The sequence below is a fragment of the Myxine glutinosa genome, chromosome 7 (assembly GCF_964187855.1).
Source record: "Myxine glutinosa chromosome 7, kmMyxGlut1.1, whole genome shotgun sequence".
Classification (NCBI taxonomy): domain Eukaryota; kingdom Metazoa; phylum Chordata; class Myxini; order Myxiniformes; family Myxinidae; genus Myxine; species Myxine glutinosa.
Window position 1 is genome coordinate 41,837,606 of NC_136267.1, and position 19,338 is coordinate 41,856,943.

Consider the following 19,338-nt stretch of genomic DNA (forward strand, 5'->3'; position numbering starts at 1 on the left):
GGCACACGTACGTAGTATGTACCTGAATGCTTAACCTCCCTTTTCGCTTCACGAGCGCAGGGTAACAAGCATGCAAAAAAACAAAAATTATAAATATTTATATAGATAGTAGACTAGAAGCATCCAATTAGTCACGAGCGTTAGTTATCTAATGTCTCTTGGCCGTCTTCAGCATGTTATGCCTCCAATGTCTCGGTATTTCTACACTTGACAATACATTTTCTTGTACGTGTGATTACTTTTTCAGCGTTCCCATTTCACCTTTGTCAAACTTCGTACAGTTGTTGTCGGCCAAGGCGAAGTAGTTCACAGAATGCCTTCAACGGGACGCAAAAAATATATGACGGTCCTTCAACTTCGACGAAGAGAGTTATCATGATTACAAATGTGAAGCAACTTTAGTCGATAATAATAATAACTATATTATTTTTATAGCGTATCACTCGCATTACATTTATAATTACAGCGCAATCTCAATGCGCTTTGCGTTGCACAAGATCTACGATTTTATAGATTTGACACGCAAGTTTATCACCTCACCAATCAACTATTTTAAATAATTAATACCTTCTCAGATAAAAAAAATACTCGTGAAAATAATCCTGAAGTCAAGGTAACGTGCTCGAAGAATTTTACCTCAGCGAAACCCTTGATGGTTTACCGCCTGATCGGCGATCCTTGGCGCTCTTGTCTTGCTGCACCAATGAGGAAGTAAAGCCTAATAATTGTTGTGTGGAGAGAGAAAAAGCGATGAGGTATTTATGCGCAATATAATAAATGACATAAAGTAAAGTTGGATTTCTCACTCTTTCTCTGAATGAGTATGGTTGAAAGACTATTGTGAATGAATTTGAGGAAGAAGTTAGTCGGTTACTATGAAGGAAGAATTTAGCTGATCACAGATCAGAAGAGAAAGCTGCGGCGCCCTGCTCGGCTGCTGTGGCGTGGTGAACCCATTGACTGGTCCTGCCATGTGCGGCCAGATTTGACCCGAAGCCATTTTATTGATCGACAATCTTCAACGAGTGTCAGGGGTAGGGCCGAGGCTTCTTCAATAACAATGACACCTGCCGGTAGACAGTGGACTAAAGCTGGACTCAAGCACTCAGCAAAGGTTGTTTATTTATTTATTTTATATACCTCACTGTGTATATAGGTATACGTTGTTTATGTTTATATATATTTATATATATATATATATATATATATATATATATATTCTATATATGTATATATATAAATAAATAAATAAACACACCCTCCCGGGACTTGCTTTCTGTGTTGTCTTACCGTTGGTTCTGCAGCTTCCTAATGGTAATGCCCTTGTCCCGCAGTTTGTTAATACAATATAGATTATCGGCCAAACTATTTTATTGTTACCTTATTGTGTGAAATTACCTGGTGTTCTTGCTTATAACGGAAGGTGACGTCTACTGGAAGGTCCATGGGGCTCGCCAAACAACCAAACATGAAGAAACGGTGAGTGGTTCTTTGTCCTTGGCACTTGGCAGTGAATGTTTACCGGGAACGATCGAAGTGAGATGTTTCAATGTTTCATTGGTTAAACTTAATGCAGTGAGAGCGTCACTCTCGGTACCGAATAACGGTTTTTTAATCTGGACGTGTGACGTGACGTAACCTCCTGACACTTGAAGTTGAAGGAACATGAGTGCTTGTGGCAACGAATGAGGCGAGATGGTCAAAGCTGTCCAAGACACGCCAAAAGAGGTGTGTGTGTGTGTGTGTGTGTGTGTGTGTGTGTGTGTGTGTGTGTGTGTGTGTGTGTGTGTGTGTGTGTGTGTGTGTGTGTGTGTGTGTGTGTGTGTTTTTTTTTTTTTTTCTTTCAGGAGGTGGAATGGGGTCCTCTCAGGACCCAAAGTATTCACCTCCTCTTCATTAAAGGATCACGGTTCACGGACCAATCTGTTCAACTTTTTCAGAGTTTTGTTCCAACTTCTCTTTTCAGGATCGTCACCGAACCCCGGATTACCTCCAGTTGTAGTTCCTTTGTGATAATATTCCTGGGGATGATTTTTTAAAATCTCAGTGAGGTTCTTCTTCATCATTCCTGTTGCTCTGATTATCACTGGTACAATTTCTATGCTCTTCAGCTTCCAATATCTCTTGACCTCATTTTTGAGGTCCTGGTATTTGGGTGTGTGTGTGTGTGTGTGTGTGTGTGTGTGTGTGTGTGTGTGTGTGTGTGTGTGTGTGTGTGTGTGTGTGTGTGTGTGTGTGTGTGTGTGTGTGTGTGTGTGTGTGTGTGTGTTTGTGTGAGATCCGTTGTGTGCTTTGAATTTTGTTCATACAACTCTGAATACCCCCTTGGGATCACTGCGTTGGCAGCATAGTGCCACCCAATGCAAATGATTGTACTCACAGCCATGTGCTGCATACAGAAGAAGAAGAAGAAGAAGAAGGAGTTAAAGGGTCCCACTAGAGGCAAGGAATTTTGTTTAGCTGTCTTCAAACAACAACAAAGCCGACATTGCGTTTCTCATGTTGTTGAAGCTTTGTGTTCAGTTTGAGGAATCAAATGAAAAAGCATTACTGTTCCTCATAAATGAATGTGAATGAATACATTTCCAGGATTTTTCTTGTATGTCCTGCCACACTATTTTTGCCACACAAGTGTATTTATATTACTTTGTATTCCTGGTGTTATAAAGGGAAAAATAATAAAACAAACAATTAACGAGTACTGCACTCGACGGAGCACATACCTCCGCCAGGCTGAACATTTTACGTCTTGTAACCCCTGATAGGCCGGATCTCGATTCAGAGCTGAACCAAAATCAAATCGGCTTGCTCTTATCACTTACCCAACTCATCCAGCTAGTTTTGTCTTAACTATCTTTTTGAGACTTTTTTGTTGTTGGATTCGATTTTGGCTCGGGTCAGGATGCAGATTTGGCCCATCAGTGGGATATAAAACGTAAACTGTTCATCTTGGCGGAGGTATGCTCTCTATCGAGTGCCGTTCTAGCTTGCTGTGTAAATGGGTTGTGTAGTTGCCTTCAATTTGATTTTACTTTTTGCAGAACGGTGAGTCGAATGGCATCTTCTACTTCACCCGATTCTGGATATTCTCTTCACTCCACAGGCTCAGAGGGTCAGGTAAGTGAGATGAGTCCAATCAGGTAAAATAATCAGTGGTCTATTTGGCATTAACATCTGAGCTCTTTACATGTTGTACTGCCTCCCCATTCAAATGCCATATCTTTATTGTTCTTCTCATTTGTCTTCTTTTTTGTGTTCTTCTTCTCCTTGTTCTTATTCTTGGTTTTTCTACTTGTTCTTCTTGTTTTGCTGCTTCTTTTTATTTAATGTCAACCAAGTAATGCTGGCAGACAGGACATTCAGGTTAACGTCTATCCGTGGGGCGGCGCACGTTTTTATTTTTTTAACACATGGCGTAGGCCCATGGAAGAGCTATTCCACAGAACAGATCAGTACACAACATAACAAAGGGAACAGCAGAAGACAGGGAAAACACCAATAGCATGGTGGAGGGAGAAGGTAGATGAAGACGGACAAACAAGGGATGCAGGTAACGATGAGGGTTAGGGGAGAGCGCAAGGTGGACAAGATGGATACATAAGCAAATATGGAGGGGTGGGGGTGAGTGGGGGTTTGGGGGTGGACAAGTGTAGAGAAGATCATGGCTTGGATGGGGGATGACCGGAGATGGTGGTGGTGAACAGCTGTCTTGAAGAGAAGAATTGGATTGAAGAGTGTGGAAGCAGTTCCACAGGTGGGAAAAAGAGGAATAAATGAGTGGAGGTGAGCAGTGGTTCTGGATTTAGGCAGTTTCACAAGGAGGGGTTTGCTGGTGGACCTAGTGCTTCCTTCAGATACTTTGGGGGGACACAGCATGGAGAGATTAGAGGGTACAAGACCATAGATGAGGTGGAAGAAGATAGAGAGGCCATCGACTTGTTGGCGATTGCAAAGTGATAGGCTCGTAGACTCTGCTTCATCATGAGAGATTCCAATGATCTTCAAAACCTTGACATTCACGGCATCAAACTGAGCAAGGAGTGAGGCAGGGGAGCCAGCCCATAGGGTAGAGCAATACTCCATCAAGCTGTGGATTAATGCCTTGTAGGTAAATAGAAGCTGGGGTGTGCGAAGGAATGACTTTGTACGACGGAGGATGCCCAGTTGCCGTTTGGCTTTTGAGGCCAACTTTGTAAAGTGCCTAGCCCAAGAGAGATCATGGCTGAGAGTGAGACCCAAGAGTTTGAGTGACTGAATTTATTTGAGAGGGTTGTTGAGAAAGTCTGTGCGAGGGTTTGCAGAACTGTTCTTTCAGAGACAGCCAGACAGATTTCTCAGGATTGAAAGACATGTTCTAGGTATTTGACCAGTTTCTGTTTTATCAAGGTCTGAGGCGAGGGAAAAGGCTGCTGCCTTGCCTTTATGTCAGAAGGATGAGGGATGTCACGGCAGAGGGTGGTGACGTCAGCAAAGAGAGAAAGATGATTTTCCAGAGAGTCAGTGAAATAATTGATGAAGATTAGGAATATGATGGAGCTGAGTACACTGCCATGGAGCACTCCAGCCTCGACAGGGAGAGGAGAAGAAAGGGTTACGATGAGAGCCACACGTTGGCTACGATAGTGGAGGAAGTCAGTAAACCAAGAGGAGTTGGCTTTGGCTTCCACAGGCAGACAGTTTGGCAAGCATTGCGGAATGTCATACTGTATCGAAAGCTAGAGACATGTCAAGAGAGACGACCCCTGATGCCATGTCTGATATTGTGGCCCCCCCCATCCATTGTTTGGAGAGTCGAAGCAGCAAGCCCAAGGTAGAGTGACCAGGTGCGAATCCAAATTGATGATCTAAAATGAGGCTGTTGGAGAAAATAAATTATTTGATGTCAACTATGATGATCGATTCCATGAACTTGCTGACGATCGGAAGTAACCTGATTGGTCTGTAGTTAAGGGTATCCATTTTTGCACCATTTTATGTAACGCTGTGATGTTGGTGGATTTCCAAGTAGACGAAAGATGATCTAGGAAAAAGGACAGAGAGAGGATGCGCAAGAGCAGCAGAGCAAGTTTTCAGGACACCTGAGGTGATGTTGTCCAGTCCAGTTGCAGTCAGAGTCAGAGTTGAGGGATGCCAGAAACCTTTCCACCATTTCAGGTGAATTGATTGATTGCAGGATGAATCACCCTGCCATTGAAACACCAGAATGGCAGTTTATAGCCGAGCCTAGATTTGAAACCAGGCCAGCCGGCTCACAAGCGAATGTGCATACCCCCAAGCTAATTCCTGCCAGCTGCATACCCTGCTTATTTGCCCTTAATATTTAACATTGCTCAGATCTGCCTGCAACCCTCTTATGGTTAAACTGCCAAAATCAAGACTCTGCTCACCTTCACTCCTTCATTCCTCTTTTCTCCTGCCTCTGGAACAAACTCCCTCACTCTCTGCAATCCCACTCCTCCCTCCAGGTCTTTAAAACAGCTGTTCACCACCATCTCTTATCTTCCCCCATCCAAAACCTTGATCTTTTCTACCCCCACCAATTTCACCCCAGATTCACTTTTTTGAAATACCAACTTCCTTCCTGGAATTCCTTGCAGTGTCATTGTGTTTTATACCTCTCCCACCTCCCCCCAAGCCCTCCCCCTCCCACAGATCTCCCGATGTCCCTGCTCTCAAATGTTGTGTTTGTGTGTTTCCCCTTCTCTCCCCATCTTGTCTACCGCTACGCTTATTATATGTTTTGTGTGTGTTTTTCATTTTTTGTGTGATAAATGTTAGCTCTTTCACGAGCCTCGATCCTGTATACAAGAAACAAAAAAACAAAACAAAAAAACAAAAAAAAACATTACTCCATTTCCACCACCCTCACCTTCCCTCCTCCCCAATGAAGTGTTTTGAAAAATTATATTTCGCAGTACCTGTAAATCTCATCCCATAATTTGTGGAACTTTGTTCAATGTGTCTTTTGTCGTATCTGTGACCTCTGATCGTTCTTCCAGAGTGAAAGCCCTTTCAACGTAATTCTAATTTGTAACAGCTCTTTTGTGACGATGTCACTTACATTTAAGGGCATGTCTTGCAGGTTGCAAGAATTCATCGAGGGTTGGACCGTTGTGCCACTCTTCTGCAGGAGTTGCGATTGTCAGGGACAACAGGTAGTGATGCAAGATCATTTGGTCATCTCTCTCCACGTCGATCTATTTAATGTCTTGCTGGTTCAACCATTGCTCCACATTGCTTCTGAAACAGCATATGCAGTTATTGCTAATAAACCAAGATAACGTTTTGCTTGTTCAGAACATACTGTGTCACCCAATCAATATTGGGTTATTTAGACCTCAATAAACGATCAAGAAGAGTGATGCTTAAAGTTGTAGCAAAAATTTACCCGAGAGTACACTTCGGCAATGATGGGCCAAATGGGGTTGATCTCTTTGTATGAAGTTGGTTTCTCTTCAGTCACATGCTGTGGTGCAGTCTCATGTCATTTTTATGCCTCCGCTGACGAAGTCGCTGGAAGCATTATGTTTTCAAGTTGTCTATCCGTCCGTGATAGGTTTTCGTTACTGCGATAACTTGAGAACGGATGAAGGGATCTAAGTCAAACGTGGTACAACTATGTATATAATGATTCAAAGATAAACTGTTTAGATTATGGGCTCAAAAGGTCAGAGGTCCCGGTAGTGGTAACATAATTTTTACCTAACGTCTTGTGAACAAGTGATAGGATTTTGAGCAAACTTGGTATAAGTATATATTGTGATGCAAAGATAAACTGATTAGATTTCGGCATCAAGAGATCAAAGGTCCATAGTCTGTGATAGGTTTTCGTCACCGCGATAACTTAAGCAATGCTGAATGAATGAAAGTCAACCTTGGTGCAAGAATGTGTAATGATATGAAGATAAACTGATTAGATTTCTGCATCAAGAGGTCAAAAGTTCTGATTTCTGCATTAAGAGGTCCGTGAGAGGTTTTTGTTGCCACGATAACTAAAGAACGGCTGAAGGGATACAAGTCAAACTTTATACAAGCATGTACAATGACGTAATAATGTGGGCAGAGGCATAATTGTCGAAATGCGGCTCTAATTTAAATATGGTGTTCAGACGTACAAACACACCTACATACAGAGAATTGCCTTGTTGGGGTGAGGCTGCAGAGATGGGGGGAAGAGGTGGGAAATTGTGCCCATTACATGACCCTGGGTAACCCCAGTACATATGCAAAATTTGGTGGTGATTGACCCAGCCGTTTTTTTATGCCTCCGCTAACAAAGTCACCAGAGGAATTATGTTTTCGGGTTGTCCGTCCGGCTGTCCGTTCTACGTCTGCCTGTGCTTCCTTGATGGGTTTTTCATTACCATGATAACTTGAGCATGCCTGAACGGATCCAAGTCAAATTTGGTACACGATCATGAACTAACTAACTTGTGAACCAGTGATAGGATTTTGACCAAACTTAGTGTATGTGTATATTGTGATGCACAAAAAAACCACCGTTTAGAGGCCATTTTTCCCTGCAAAGCGGTGCACAGATGAACTGATTCGATTTTTACATCAAGATGTCAAAGATCAGAGGTCATGTCAGGTAAAAATGTTATCGAGGTAGGGACTTGAACTAAACTAATACATATGTACAGATTAGATATTGAGGTCAAATGGACTTGAGGTTTTAGGTCAAAGTTAGAGCAAGCGATGACTTCATGTGGGTGGAGGCACATTGGTTGATGATGTCACAATGTCAAATCATGTCTTGGTTTTCCATGATTTTCAGAAGGTAAGACACATGCATACTGAAAATTTCCCTGTTGGGGATGTGGGCAATGACCTGACTTTGTGTAAGCACAGCACGTATGCAAAATTTGGTAGCAATTGGTCAAGGGGTGCGGGGAATTGACCAGAAATCAAAGAAAAAGCTTCACGCACATACACCTCACTCTTATTTATACATACATACATATATATATATATATATCCTGAAACGCAAAAGAAACTTACCACCTTTGAAACCTTTAAATATCAACAATAACACTGCGTGTAGTAAATGTGTGAACTTATTTGTGGACAATAGTGTCCTCACTGTCAGACAAAACGGTCACGGATGGTCACTTGAACCTTCAATGGTCACTTCATAGCACAGCTGTTGAACAGCCGTTTTGACTGTCAGTGATTAGCCAAGGGGTATGGGATGATTTTAATGAGCTGCACGTGATGTCTTGATATTGGCTTTAAAAAGGCCAGTGCAAAATGGGCATTTCAATCAACATGCCACGATTGTCAAGGGATCAACGGCAGCGTGCCCTGGGCATGCTGCAAGGCGGACTGAGCTACCGTGAGGTGGCACGTCGCCTTGGCTGTTCACACCAGACGATATCGGCCCTGGTGGACAGAGACACCCTCCACAACTCTGCAGATGACAGACCTCGATCAGGGAGGCCAAGAGTCACCACTGCAAGGCAGGACAGGCAGATGGTCCGAAGTCACCTGCGGGATCGATTCCGTCTAGCATCCCGCACTGCGGCAGAAACTCCGGGGCGTGCAAACCCACGGATCTCCAATGATACTGCACGAAGACGACTGCATGACTATGGTCTGACTGCCAGAAGACCATACAGAGGCCCCGTGATGACGGCTGCCCATCGCCGCAACTGACAGAGATGGTGCCAGCAGCAACAGCGGTGGACCTTGGCGCAGTGGAACGAGGTCGCTTTCAGCGATAGGTCAAGGTTCTGTGTGGACAGTCCTGATGGGCGTGAGCATGTCTGGAGAAGAAGTGGCGAGCGATATGCCGATTGTTGCGTGCGTCAAGCCAAAAGGTGGGGTGGCCCAAGTGTGATGGTGTGGGCCGCCATATCAGGCCGGTACAGGACGCCACTGGTGGTTGTGGATGGGAATCTTAACGCCCAGCGGTATGTGGATAACATCCTGCGACCTCATCTGCTGCCATTCCTGCTAGACCACCCAGAACTTAGAACCTTTCAGCATGACAACGCTCGTCCCCATGCTGCTCGCTTTACCACTGCATTTCTCCAAGGCGAGAACATCAACACCATGCAGTGGCCTGCGCTCTCCCCTGACCTGAATCCCATAGAGCACCTGTGGGATGAGCTTGGGAGACGCGTAGTTGGCAGGGCCAGGACACGGGCAGAGCTGCTTCAGACATTGAGGACTGAGTGGGACAGAATCCAGCAGCAATCCATCCAAAGACTGGTAGGCAGTATACGCCGACGATGCACTGCCTGTATCCAAAACAATGGTGGCCACACACGCCATTGAAAGGGGACTGACATTGCACCCTGTGCTGTTCTGTACTGTAGAACAAACTGATGAGGTGGTGTATCTTGGTCAAAAACTTGACATGTCATCAATAAAATTTTAATTTTAATTTAATTTTTTTTTTTTTTTTTTGTATACTGAATCGAGGCTCGTGAAAGAGCTAGCATTAACTTCACAAACAAATCGACCAGACAAACAAAATACACAAAAAGAGGGAGCGGAAGACAAGATGGGGTGAAAAGGGGAAGCACACACACACAACATCCGAGAGCAGGGAGATGTGTGGAAGGGAGAGGGCCCGGGGGGAGGAGGCGTGGGAAGGGGGGGGGGGGGGGGGGAGAAGTATAAAGCACAAGGACACCAAGGACTTCCAGGACAAAAGTTGGTATTTCAAAAAGTGGAATTGGGGTGAAATTAGCGGGGGTAGAAAAGATCAAGGTTTTGGATGGGGGAAGATAAGAGATGGTGGTGAACAGCTGTTTTAAAGACTTGGAGGGTGGAGTGGGATTGAAGAGAGTGAGGGAGTTTGTTCCAGGGGTGGGAGAAAAGAGGAATGAAGGAGTGAAGGTGAGCAGAGAGTCTTGATTTTGGCAGTTTAACCAAAAGAGGGTTGCAGGCAGATCTTGTGCGACCTGTAGGAATATTTGCGGGACAGAGCCCAGAGAGAGCTGGGGGGGCAAGGCCAGAGAGGAGTCTGTAGAAGACGGAAAGACCACCAACCTGCCTGCGGTGAGTGAGTGAGAGGCCCTTGGAGTTAGCTTCATCGCGGGAGATTCCAATGATTCTGAATGCTTTGGTTTCAACAGCGTGAAGGCGAGCTAGGTGTGAGGCAGGAGCACCAGCCCAGAGGGGAGAGCAGTATTCCATTGAGCTGCGGATGAAAGCCTTGTATGTGGTGAGGAGCTCAGGTGTGCCAAGGAAGGACTTCGCACGACGGAGGATGCCCAGTCGGCGACTGGCTTTGGAGGCAAGATTTGAAATGTGGTTTTCCCAGGAAAGATCATGGCAGATAGTGAGACCCAAAAGCTTGAGTGACAGAACTTCTTGGAGAGGATTATTCAGAAAGTGGATGGGAGGGTTGTCCAGTCCGTCTTTTCGGAGAGACATCGTAAGAGTGTGAGTTTTGTCAGGATTGAAAGACATGTTCCACTTGTTTGCCCAGTCTGTGATTTTGTCAAGGTCTGCAGAGAGTGAAGAGGCTGCAGACTGCCGATCTGAGGGATGAAGAATGGAGCGACAGAGAGTAGAGTCGTCAGCAAAGAGATAGAGAGGATTTTCAAGAGAGTCAGAGAGATCATTGATGAAGACCAGAAAAAGCACAGGGCCCAGAACACTGACTTGGGGAACTCCAGCCTGAACAGGAAGAGGAGATGAGAGAAACCCATTCAGGGCCACACGTTGACTACGACTAGAGAGGAAGTCCGCCAGCCATGCGTGGAGATTTCCATGGATACCAAAAGAGGAGAGTTTGGTGAGCAGAGCGGGGTGCCAGACCGTATCGAAGGCACGTGATATGTCAAGGGAGACTGCTCTAATTTCCTGTTTGGCATTGAGGACCTCCATCCATTGTTGAGAAAGCAGAAGCAGCATGTCCAGAGTGGAGTGTCCAGGTCTGAAACCAAATTGATGATCAGAGATCAAGCCATTGGAGAAGAGGAAAGATTTCATATCTGAAGCAATGATGGATTCCATGACTTTGCTGATAATTGGGAGAAGGCTGATTGGTCTGTAGTTGCTGGGATCTGTTTTTGCACCTTTTTTGTGCAAAGCGGTGGTGATGGCAGATTTCAAAGCGGATGGAAGATGACCTTGAGCAAAAGAGAGGGTGAAGAGAACAGAGAGGGGGAGTGAAAGAGCGGAAGAACATGATTTTAGGACCCGTGGGCTGATGCCGTCAGGTCCAGTTGCAGAATCAGAGTCGAGGGTTGACAGAAACTTTTCCACCTTGTCAGGAGGAAAGGACACAGAGTCCAGGAGCAGCTGGGTACGACTGGGTACGGTGGGTACAGAGAGGGATGGGTTTGGGACACAAGATTTAGAGGCAAACACAGAGTTGAGGCATTCAGCTTTTTCACGTGCGGAGTCAGCCGTGTGGCCATTTAAGGTGAGGGGGGGTGGGGGGGTGGAGGGGGAACAAACACCAGAAACAGATTTCACCAGATGCCACCAGGATTTGGAAGAGGGAGACAGATAAGATAGTTCGGTCCTGAGGACGGAGAGATATTGTTTCCTGGCTCCCCCGAGGGTGGACACACACTTGTTTCGGGCTTTGTGAAAGGAAATGAGATTTCCTTTTGTTGGATTTGCTTTCCAGGAGACGAAAGCAAGTTGTTTCTGGGCAATAGCCTCACCACAAGATTCCGTGTACCATGGACGGGAGGAAGGGTATGACAACTGAAGACGAGAAGGGATAAATCTGTGCATGAGAGAGAGCAATTTACTTTGGAAGAATTCCCAGGATGAGTTGATGTCAGAGGCAGTAGAGATGGGAGACCAGTCCAGATGATTGATGGCTGCTTGAAGACCGTGCCAGTTGGCCTGAGTGAAATGCCAGACTCGTCGACGCTGAGGAGGCTCTCTGAAAATGGTCAGAGAGATGTCCACTTTAACAAGCACATGATCAGAAGAGCCGATTGGAGCAGAAGAAGAGCAGCAGACATTTTCAGGGAAGTTAGTCATAACCAAGTCCAGAAGAGAAGATTCTCCGTTGACTGAGATCTGGGTTGGGAAATTGACAGATTGTGTCAGTCCCAATGAGTCACAGAAGTCCTTTGCTGAAGAGCCATGGCTGGTGAGAGAGGTACCCACCCCCAGCCAACTGGCATGGTGACAGTTGAAATCACCACATATGAGGAAGAGAGAGTTGGGATGGGTAGATAGAAGTTGGTCCATATTATCAGACAGCGATATGTAGATGGAGTCATCACTGTTTGGTGGACGGTACAACACGCATATGAACAAAAGGTGGGAGCGAAGGGGAAGCCGTAGCCAAAGGTATTCCTGGGGGTGAGGTGGAGAGAGGGCAGTGCAGGGCGAGTGAGGAAGAGAGTTTTTTATAAAGATAGCAACCCCACCTCCAGGACGAGGCTCAGGTCTATCATACCGGAGGAGGGAGTAACCTGGGAGAGATACCAAGGAATCAGAGACATCATGAAGGAGGAAGGTTTCTGTTAAGCAGATCACATCTGGTTTGTCAGAAGCAACCTGTATGGAGAGATCAGTTAAGTTTGAGCGAAGGCCCCGGATGTTTGAGGTCCATACTGTTAAGGAAGAGGAAGGGGGAGCATCGGATACAGAACAGGGGGGGGGGGGGGGGGGGGAGCGGTAGGGCAGGATGTGGAAGAGGAGGAAGAGGTAGGGAGAGCTGTTGCAGGTGTGTCAGAGATTACAGAATAGCTTGGAGAAAGGGAAGAATGGGGCGGACAAAAGGTTTGATGGTGTTTGGGTGAGGCGCAGTGAGGTGTTATTTGAGGAGGGGGAAGAGTGAGGCAGAAGGTTGAGGAAGATGAAGGTGAAAGTTGGAAGGGGGAAGAAGCGGGGAGGACGCTTTGAGGAGGAGGGGTGAGAGGGGAGTCTAGGAGGGGAGGAGTGAGGGAGAGTCTCGGAGGGGAGGGGTGTGGGGGGAGTTTAGGAGGGAAGGGGCAGCGGGGGAGATTTGAAAGGGATGGGTGTTTGGGAAGATTTGGGGGGGAGGGGCTAGGGGGAAGATTTGACAGAGATGGGTGATGGGGAAGATTTGAAGGGGAGGGGTGTGATTGGATTTTGAAAAGTGTACGATTTATGGGAAACGAACATTTATTGCAAAATGAGTTTCTTGAGACATTCGAGTCAAAAATACGTTTGAGGACGCTGAAGGGTGGGTGGAGTTCTGGAGAGTTTAGGGAATGAATGAAAGATGCACTGTAAGAGATGGAATTTTTTTTTTGAATGAATATAATTGGTGAGCAAGTCGAAAGCATCCTTTTATAGAAGAAGTAGAAAAAAGTGTTATAGAATATGACATAATAATAAAGTTATTCAGGGGACAGATGAAACATGTATTAACAACTTGATCACGTGATCTCGAACAACGTGGTCGAAGAACGAAAGAACAAATAACAAAGAACGAAAGAGCAAAAGAACGAAGAACGAAAGAACAAATAAGAACGCACAAGCGGATAAGAACAGGGAAGGAAAAAATATTTTGGTTTTTTTTGAGATTTTAAAACAAGGGAGTATGGGTGAAAAGACCGTGAAAAACAGAGACCGAAAGTAGTTGCAGCATGATCGAAGAACCGCTGAGACAAAAAACAAAAGCCTCAAGCCAAGGTCTGAGGACACGGTAGCCGACTAGTACTACACTAGGCCTCAGAATACACGATACGAAAAAACTGACGATTCTGTACACAGGTATGAAAAACCAACACCGAGAAACCTATTAAAGTCACCCCAATAGGTACATGCACCGAAAGAAAGATAAATATACGACAAAAACACAAATGTGAAAGATCACTTAGCTTCGAAAGCGTGAGCGCATGGAACAGCTTCGAAAAGACGTGACCTCGCCGTGATCTCGCGGGTTCTTCTCAATGTTTCAATTAGCAATTGTTGGTTTGTTTTATTTTGAACTGTTACAATTTTATCTGCCTATCTGCCTGTCCTGCCTTGCAGTGGTGACTCTTGGCCTCCCTGATCGAGGTCTGTCATCTGCAGAGTTGTGGAGGGTGTCTCTGTCCACCAGGGCCGATATCGTCTGGTGTGAACAGCCAAGGCGACGTGCCACCTCACGGTAGCTCAGTCCGCCTTGCAGCATGCCCAGGGCACGCTGCCGTTGATCCCTTGACAATCGTGGCATGTTGATTGAAATGCCCATTTTGCACTGGCCTTTTTAAAGCCAATATCAAGACATCACGTGCAGCTCATTAAAATCATCCCGTACCTCTTGGCTAATCACTGACAGTCAAAACGGCTGTTCAACAGCTGTGCTATGAAGTGACCATTGAAGGTTCAAGTGACCATCCGTGACCGTTTTGTCTGACAGTGAGGACACTATTGTCCACAAATAAGTTCACACATTTACTACACGCAGTGTTATTGTTGATATTGAAAGGTTTCAAAGGTGGTAAGTTTCTTTTGTGTTTCAGTATATATATATATATATATCTATCTATAATTCCAGTAATCTCTGTGTGTGTGTGTGTGTGTATGTCTGTGTGTTTGTCTGTGACCGCTGTTTCTCGACAACCACGGGTCCGATATACTTTAAACTTGCCAGGTATATTGCTGGGGACCCGAGGATGTGCCTTTTCAAGGTTTCATATTAATCGGAGAAGTAGTTACCGAGCTATGTCCAAAAAACGATTCAACCAATCAGAGAGCAGCGAGCTATCACGTGTGCCGAACGTGGCGAACAGACTCTGCCTCGGACGGCACATTTGAGAGCGTATTCATTTATTTCACGTTGGCAAACTATGTTGGCGTTCAACTATGTTTTAAAACTAATTAAAACTAATTTGCGATTCATCGTAACTGCGATATGCGACCTTCCGGACAGTGAAGACTGCACTTCCGGCAGCCAATCACAGAACGCGTTGTTGCGTAGGCGTGGCCGATGTGAGAGCGAGCCGAGCCGAGCGCGTGCGCCATTACGGTTCGTAATTCGATTTCTTCCGGAGAAAATAATAATTTCTCGATTTCTTATGCGCATTATTTCTCCCAATTCAGTCAGAGCGAAGGGCGGAAGCGAAGAGCGTTGTTTTTTTTGTTTACGGGCGTACGGGCGTACGGGCGGGGTAGAGCGTACGGGTAGCGTTTTTTTTTTTTTTGGCAAGGAACGGGCACCCACGTACGGGCATGCCCTAGTATATAAAATTACCATCAAAGTATGAGAAACATTTGTTGCTTTACCATCACCCCCCCCCCCCCCCCTCCTTCTCAGAAAATCAATCAGGGGCCGAGAATCCTGCCAACCACACGACGGTTGAAAAGAAGAAGAATTTGGGTGTGAAAAGGGTTGCGGCCAAAGTCAGGACTGGAGTGGCTCCTGCAATGCAAAAGGACATTGGTAAACTTACCGTCGATACCGATTATGTTGTCTTTATTGAATTTGTTTTCTTTCTTGAAATATGGTTTGGTTTTATCTGTATTTTTACGTGTTTTGAAGTTCATTAAAAGCGAGTTCACTCGTCACTATAAAATGCAACCTTGTGCGAATATTTTTTGAGTCAGAGACACAAAAACTGTCTTTGTGACGTTGCTTTTCTTACTGTCATTTTGGCTCTGCAGTCAGCAGGGAAATTACTAAGTGATTCTTGACTATAATTTAGGTGTCTGAATTTAAGTGTTTTTAAGTGATTCTTCACCATTGAGAAATGGCTCCAAAAACTATAGATAGCACAATAGCTCAAAAGGTTGTGGATGGATTATGACAAAACTTGGTGGATGAAGTTGGTCAGATGACAAGAACAAACCGATTCGATTTTGGTTCAGATCAGCAGATCCAGCCTTCAGTGGGATACATAATGTAAAGCACACAGCAGTGAATGTATAAGCAGGTCATGCTCGTGGCTCATAGATGGGTTTTTGCGTATGTCCATCTGCTTTTTGCATGGCTGGTGAAAGATGGGTTTTATAAACTAGCAATGGTACCCGCCCTATGGGCGGGGCTTCAATCGGGAGGCCCAAATGAAAAGTCAAAATATCAGAAATTGAAGGCTTTTTTATTTATTTTAAACGATTCATATAAACATCCGTTGAATCATATCACACGCAAATCATCAAAATCTAAACAGTATCTTTAGAATTTCAATAAAAGCCACATCACTGTTCATATCGGTAAATATTATTCCATCGTGTTTCAAATCGTGATCGATACACTATGATCGTGATCGTGAATCGTGATCGATAATCGTGTTCACAATCGCTATGTCATATGTATTCCCGATACGTGTAACTGTACCAAATCAACAGTTAAAAGGATTTTGAGCCGATAGCTGTTACGGCCTTGGCAAGATCGATGGAGACAGTGATCTGTTAGCGATCGATGGAGACGTGTTGCTTTCCCGGGTGCCGCACAAACGGCTGCACCGATCGCGCGGGAAAGCAGCATCCTGGGAAAGCAGCATCGTCACAATGAGAACAATGAACGTTATGCGAACGCGAATGTTATGCGGGAGTCCAAACCTGAGAATGCTGGAGACTAAAGCTGAAATTGGGAAAACTAAATAGCCTATTTTACTCCTGGAGATCCCAGGATTATCCACCCAAAATATCTTTGCGATCGGTGCAGCAGTTTTTACGGTACCTTCGAAAGACAGACAGACAGACAGACGGATGGACATTTGGTGAATTATGTGTCAAGCTAGCAGCTCATGAATTTTTTTTTTGCGCCCCTGAAAAACCACGAATTTGTGGAACACGGCCGCGAATATAAAGAAAACCGCGAATATGCGGGACACTTTTCCACGAATAGAGAAACAGGTCGCATTTTATCAACCACGAATACGCGGAACCTGTGAATAGCGGAACCACGAATAGCGGGGTCCGACTGTATATATCCACACACACAGTACAATGGTGTTTAATACTGTATATTTTGCTGGTTACATGGTATTGAAGCTCAGTCTTACCTGACTCCCAATGACAATGCAGACGTTTCTGCATATTGTTCAGTTATTGGGCACAACAACAACAACAGGCATTTTAAGGCCATTTTCCCTGCAAGAGCGGGGGTTAGCCATTGGGCGTTGTTAGTTATTGGGTTCTTGTTCAGTTATTGGGCGTTGGATTGTATTCTGCTCTCTTGGTGTATCACCAGTTTCTATTGAAGATCGGGATCCATCAGCTGCTGATCACAACCCTTCGATGGGTTTTCAACAGCAAACACAAGTTGCCTTTCAGTCCGAGTGCTTTCCACCAGTCTCAAGTTTGAACTACCCCAAGCCGATTCCTCATTCTATACACAGCCAATCCTTCCCAGCAAGACTTGGTTAGTGCGTTTTCACTGATGTTATGCTTTCAAAAGGCACTTCTGTGATATTTTGTTTAAGTTTCATTGTATGAATGGCAACTGTTTTGTTACAAAACGAATTTTTCGATTTTGCCAAGTTGGTCATGAGCTGCCATACATCATATTTTGAGGCCCCTTCCTCCTCCTTTCATGTATATTCCTCCAGGGCATGAGCCCAAGTTGGCATTCGATGCTCCACTACCAAACCATGCTCTAGCACTTGCCTCTCCTGAGCGCCAAATTACCTCTTCCCATGGACAGCAAGATGAGCAAGCACAGGTCTGGGAAAACTGGAGTTTCTTCTGCTTTCACCACTATCACGAAATTAAGCCCAAATAATGTAGTTGCAATGGACACACCCTTGTTGCCACTTCTAATCTTGACCAATTATGATTAAAGGCATAACATATGAAGAATCAATTGCCATATTCAATACAAAGTTGCAAATGTGATGACTGCTGTTTAAGGAAAATTTAGTGTAACTAAGAAAGTGGGTTTGTGCTTTGTTTTACATTTTTATCCTCCTTCTTCAGGGTTGCGGTACAAGACTCTGGACTTCAAGCAATTTTGCCCAATCCTCTTCATTGCCTGAAAGTCCTCCATCCCAGTTACATGCTGCTTTAGCACCATCTATTCCTGTCATTTCTACGTTTGATGAAAAAGCTGTGTCCAACGACAGACAAGCTTATACCACTAATGTTCCCGCCAACCACATCTCCTCCAGCGTGCAGCAGATGACAACTGACGCATGTTCATTGCTCGGCAGGTGCGTTACATTGGGGGAGACATTGTTTTCTAAATGCCCACGAGTCATTGGGTTGAAATTGCTGAGGAAGTCCTGCAATCCCATTGGAAATGAGACTTGATGAGAATCGTATTTGTTGTACTCTGTAGCCAATACGAGACTTTTGAAATGAAGCATTTCCACCCTGAATGCTCGGTGCGCATGTGCAGAACCCCCTATTAACTAAGTTAATCTGGGTGGCCTTGGACATCTTTCATTCACCCTGGTAAGGATTGTAGAATGAAACGACTAAAAAAAACGTAAAAAAACGACTAAAAAAAAACGACTAAAGAAGCTGTAAGTACTACTTGAAAACATACTTGTGAGAAAGGGGTGTGCCTCTGCACAATGAAACAGCTGGAAAACTTCCTGATCAACTCGTCCAAAAAGTTGATATGTTACACTTTGAATTACAAAAACTCCCGGTGATGTGGGCCCATGAAGGTCCGAAGATGCTTGTTCTAACCAAACTTTTGTGCTTTTTAACAAGTGGGCGGTCATATCTGGTGCTTGTCAATGCACAGGGTAAGTTTCTAATTATATTATTTACGATTAATCATGATTGGGCGGAGGAGGGGTAGGGGAGGAGAGTTGGGGGTGGGAGTGGGAGCGGTATGGACTGAGAGTGCCATTGTAAATATATATATTTCATTTGATTTTCAGGCCATAAGAGAAAGTATAGTCGATTTTTGCATCAGGAGAAGCGTCAGTTCTTATGTGTGTTATAATCACGGGCACCGCGAGATAATTGTAATACCAGGAAATGGTACGATCCAACTCCTCTTCCATGGATATTTCTCGTGTTCCTCTACAGTAAAACCACGACATTCATGGGGGATATATTCTTGAAAACTGCCGTTAATCGGTGAATGTCGGGGCTTTATTTCAATGGGAAAAGGGGAGACAGGTTCACGGAGGCTAATGATTCATAAGGGTAAATTAGAAAATTTTAAGAACACTAATGCACATAATTACAGTTGCATAAAAAATGCTTACAAATAGGAACCACCTTCAGAGGCCATTTTTCCCCGCAGAGCAGGGGTTGGCCTTTTTGGGCACCGTGGTCCCCTTTTTGAAGCAATGTTTTATGGCAGGATGCCCTTCCTGCCGCCAACCCTGTTAGTCGCCCCTTGCGACACACAGGGAATTACCAGTGAACTGGTACTCAATTTGCCGACCTCGGAAGGATGACAGAAAAATGCTTACAAATAAAAATAAAAATACTTTAAACAATTCCAAAAGGCTAGCTCACTTTTGCCGCGAGTGTCATGTTATTTTATTGAAAACG

At 44.7% G+C, this 19,338-nt stretch overlaps 1 protein-coding gene across 2 annotated transcripts in view; it reads left to right on the plus strand.

The window, feature by feature from the left end:
- The first annotated feature begins 475 nt into the window (after positions 1-475).
- CCDC14 (coiled-coil domain containing 14) overlaps positions 476-19,338 on the plus strand; it is an 80,429-nt gene continuing 61,566 nt past the window's right edge. The window contains exons 1-8 of one of the 2 annotated variants that reach the window (XM_068122173.2): positions 476-1,114; positions 1,424-1,479; positions 3,042-3,117; positions 6,083-6,155; positions 15,197-15,322; positions 17,075-17,245; positions 17,433-17,545; positions 17,800-18,032. In XM_068122173.2, coding sequence (XP_067978274.2) covers positions 1,061-1,114; positions 1,424-1,479; positions 3,042-3,117; positions 6,083-6,155; positions 15,197-15,322; positions 17,075-17,245; positions 17,433-17,545; positions 17,800-18,032 — 902 coding nt within the window. In that variant the 5' untranslated portion in view covers positions 476-1,060. The remainder of the gene's footprint in view (positions 1,115-1,423; positions 1,480-3,041; positions 3,118-6,082; positions 6,156-15,196; positions 15,323-17,074; positions 17,246-17,432; positions 17,546-17,799; positions 18,033-19,338) is intronic. The other variant, XM_068122174.2, reaches the window with a different exon arrangement.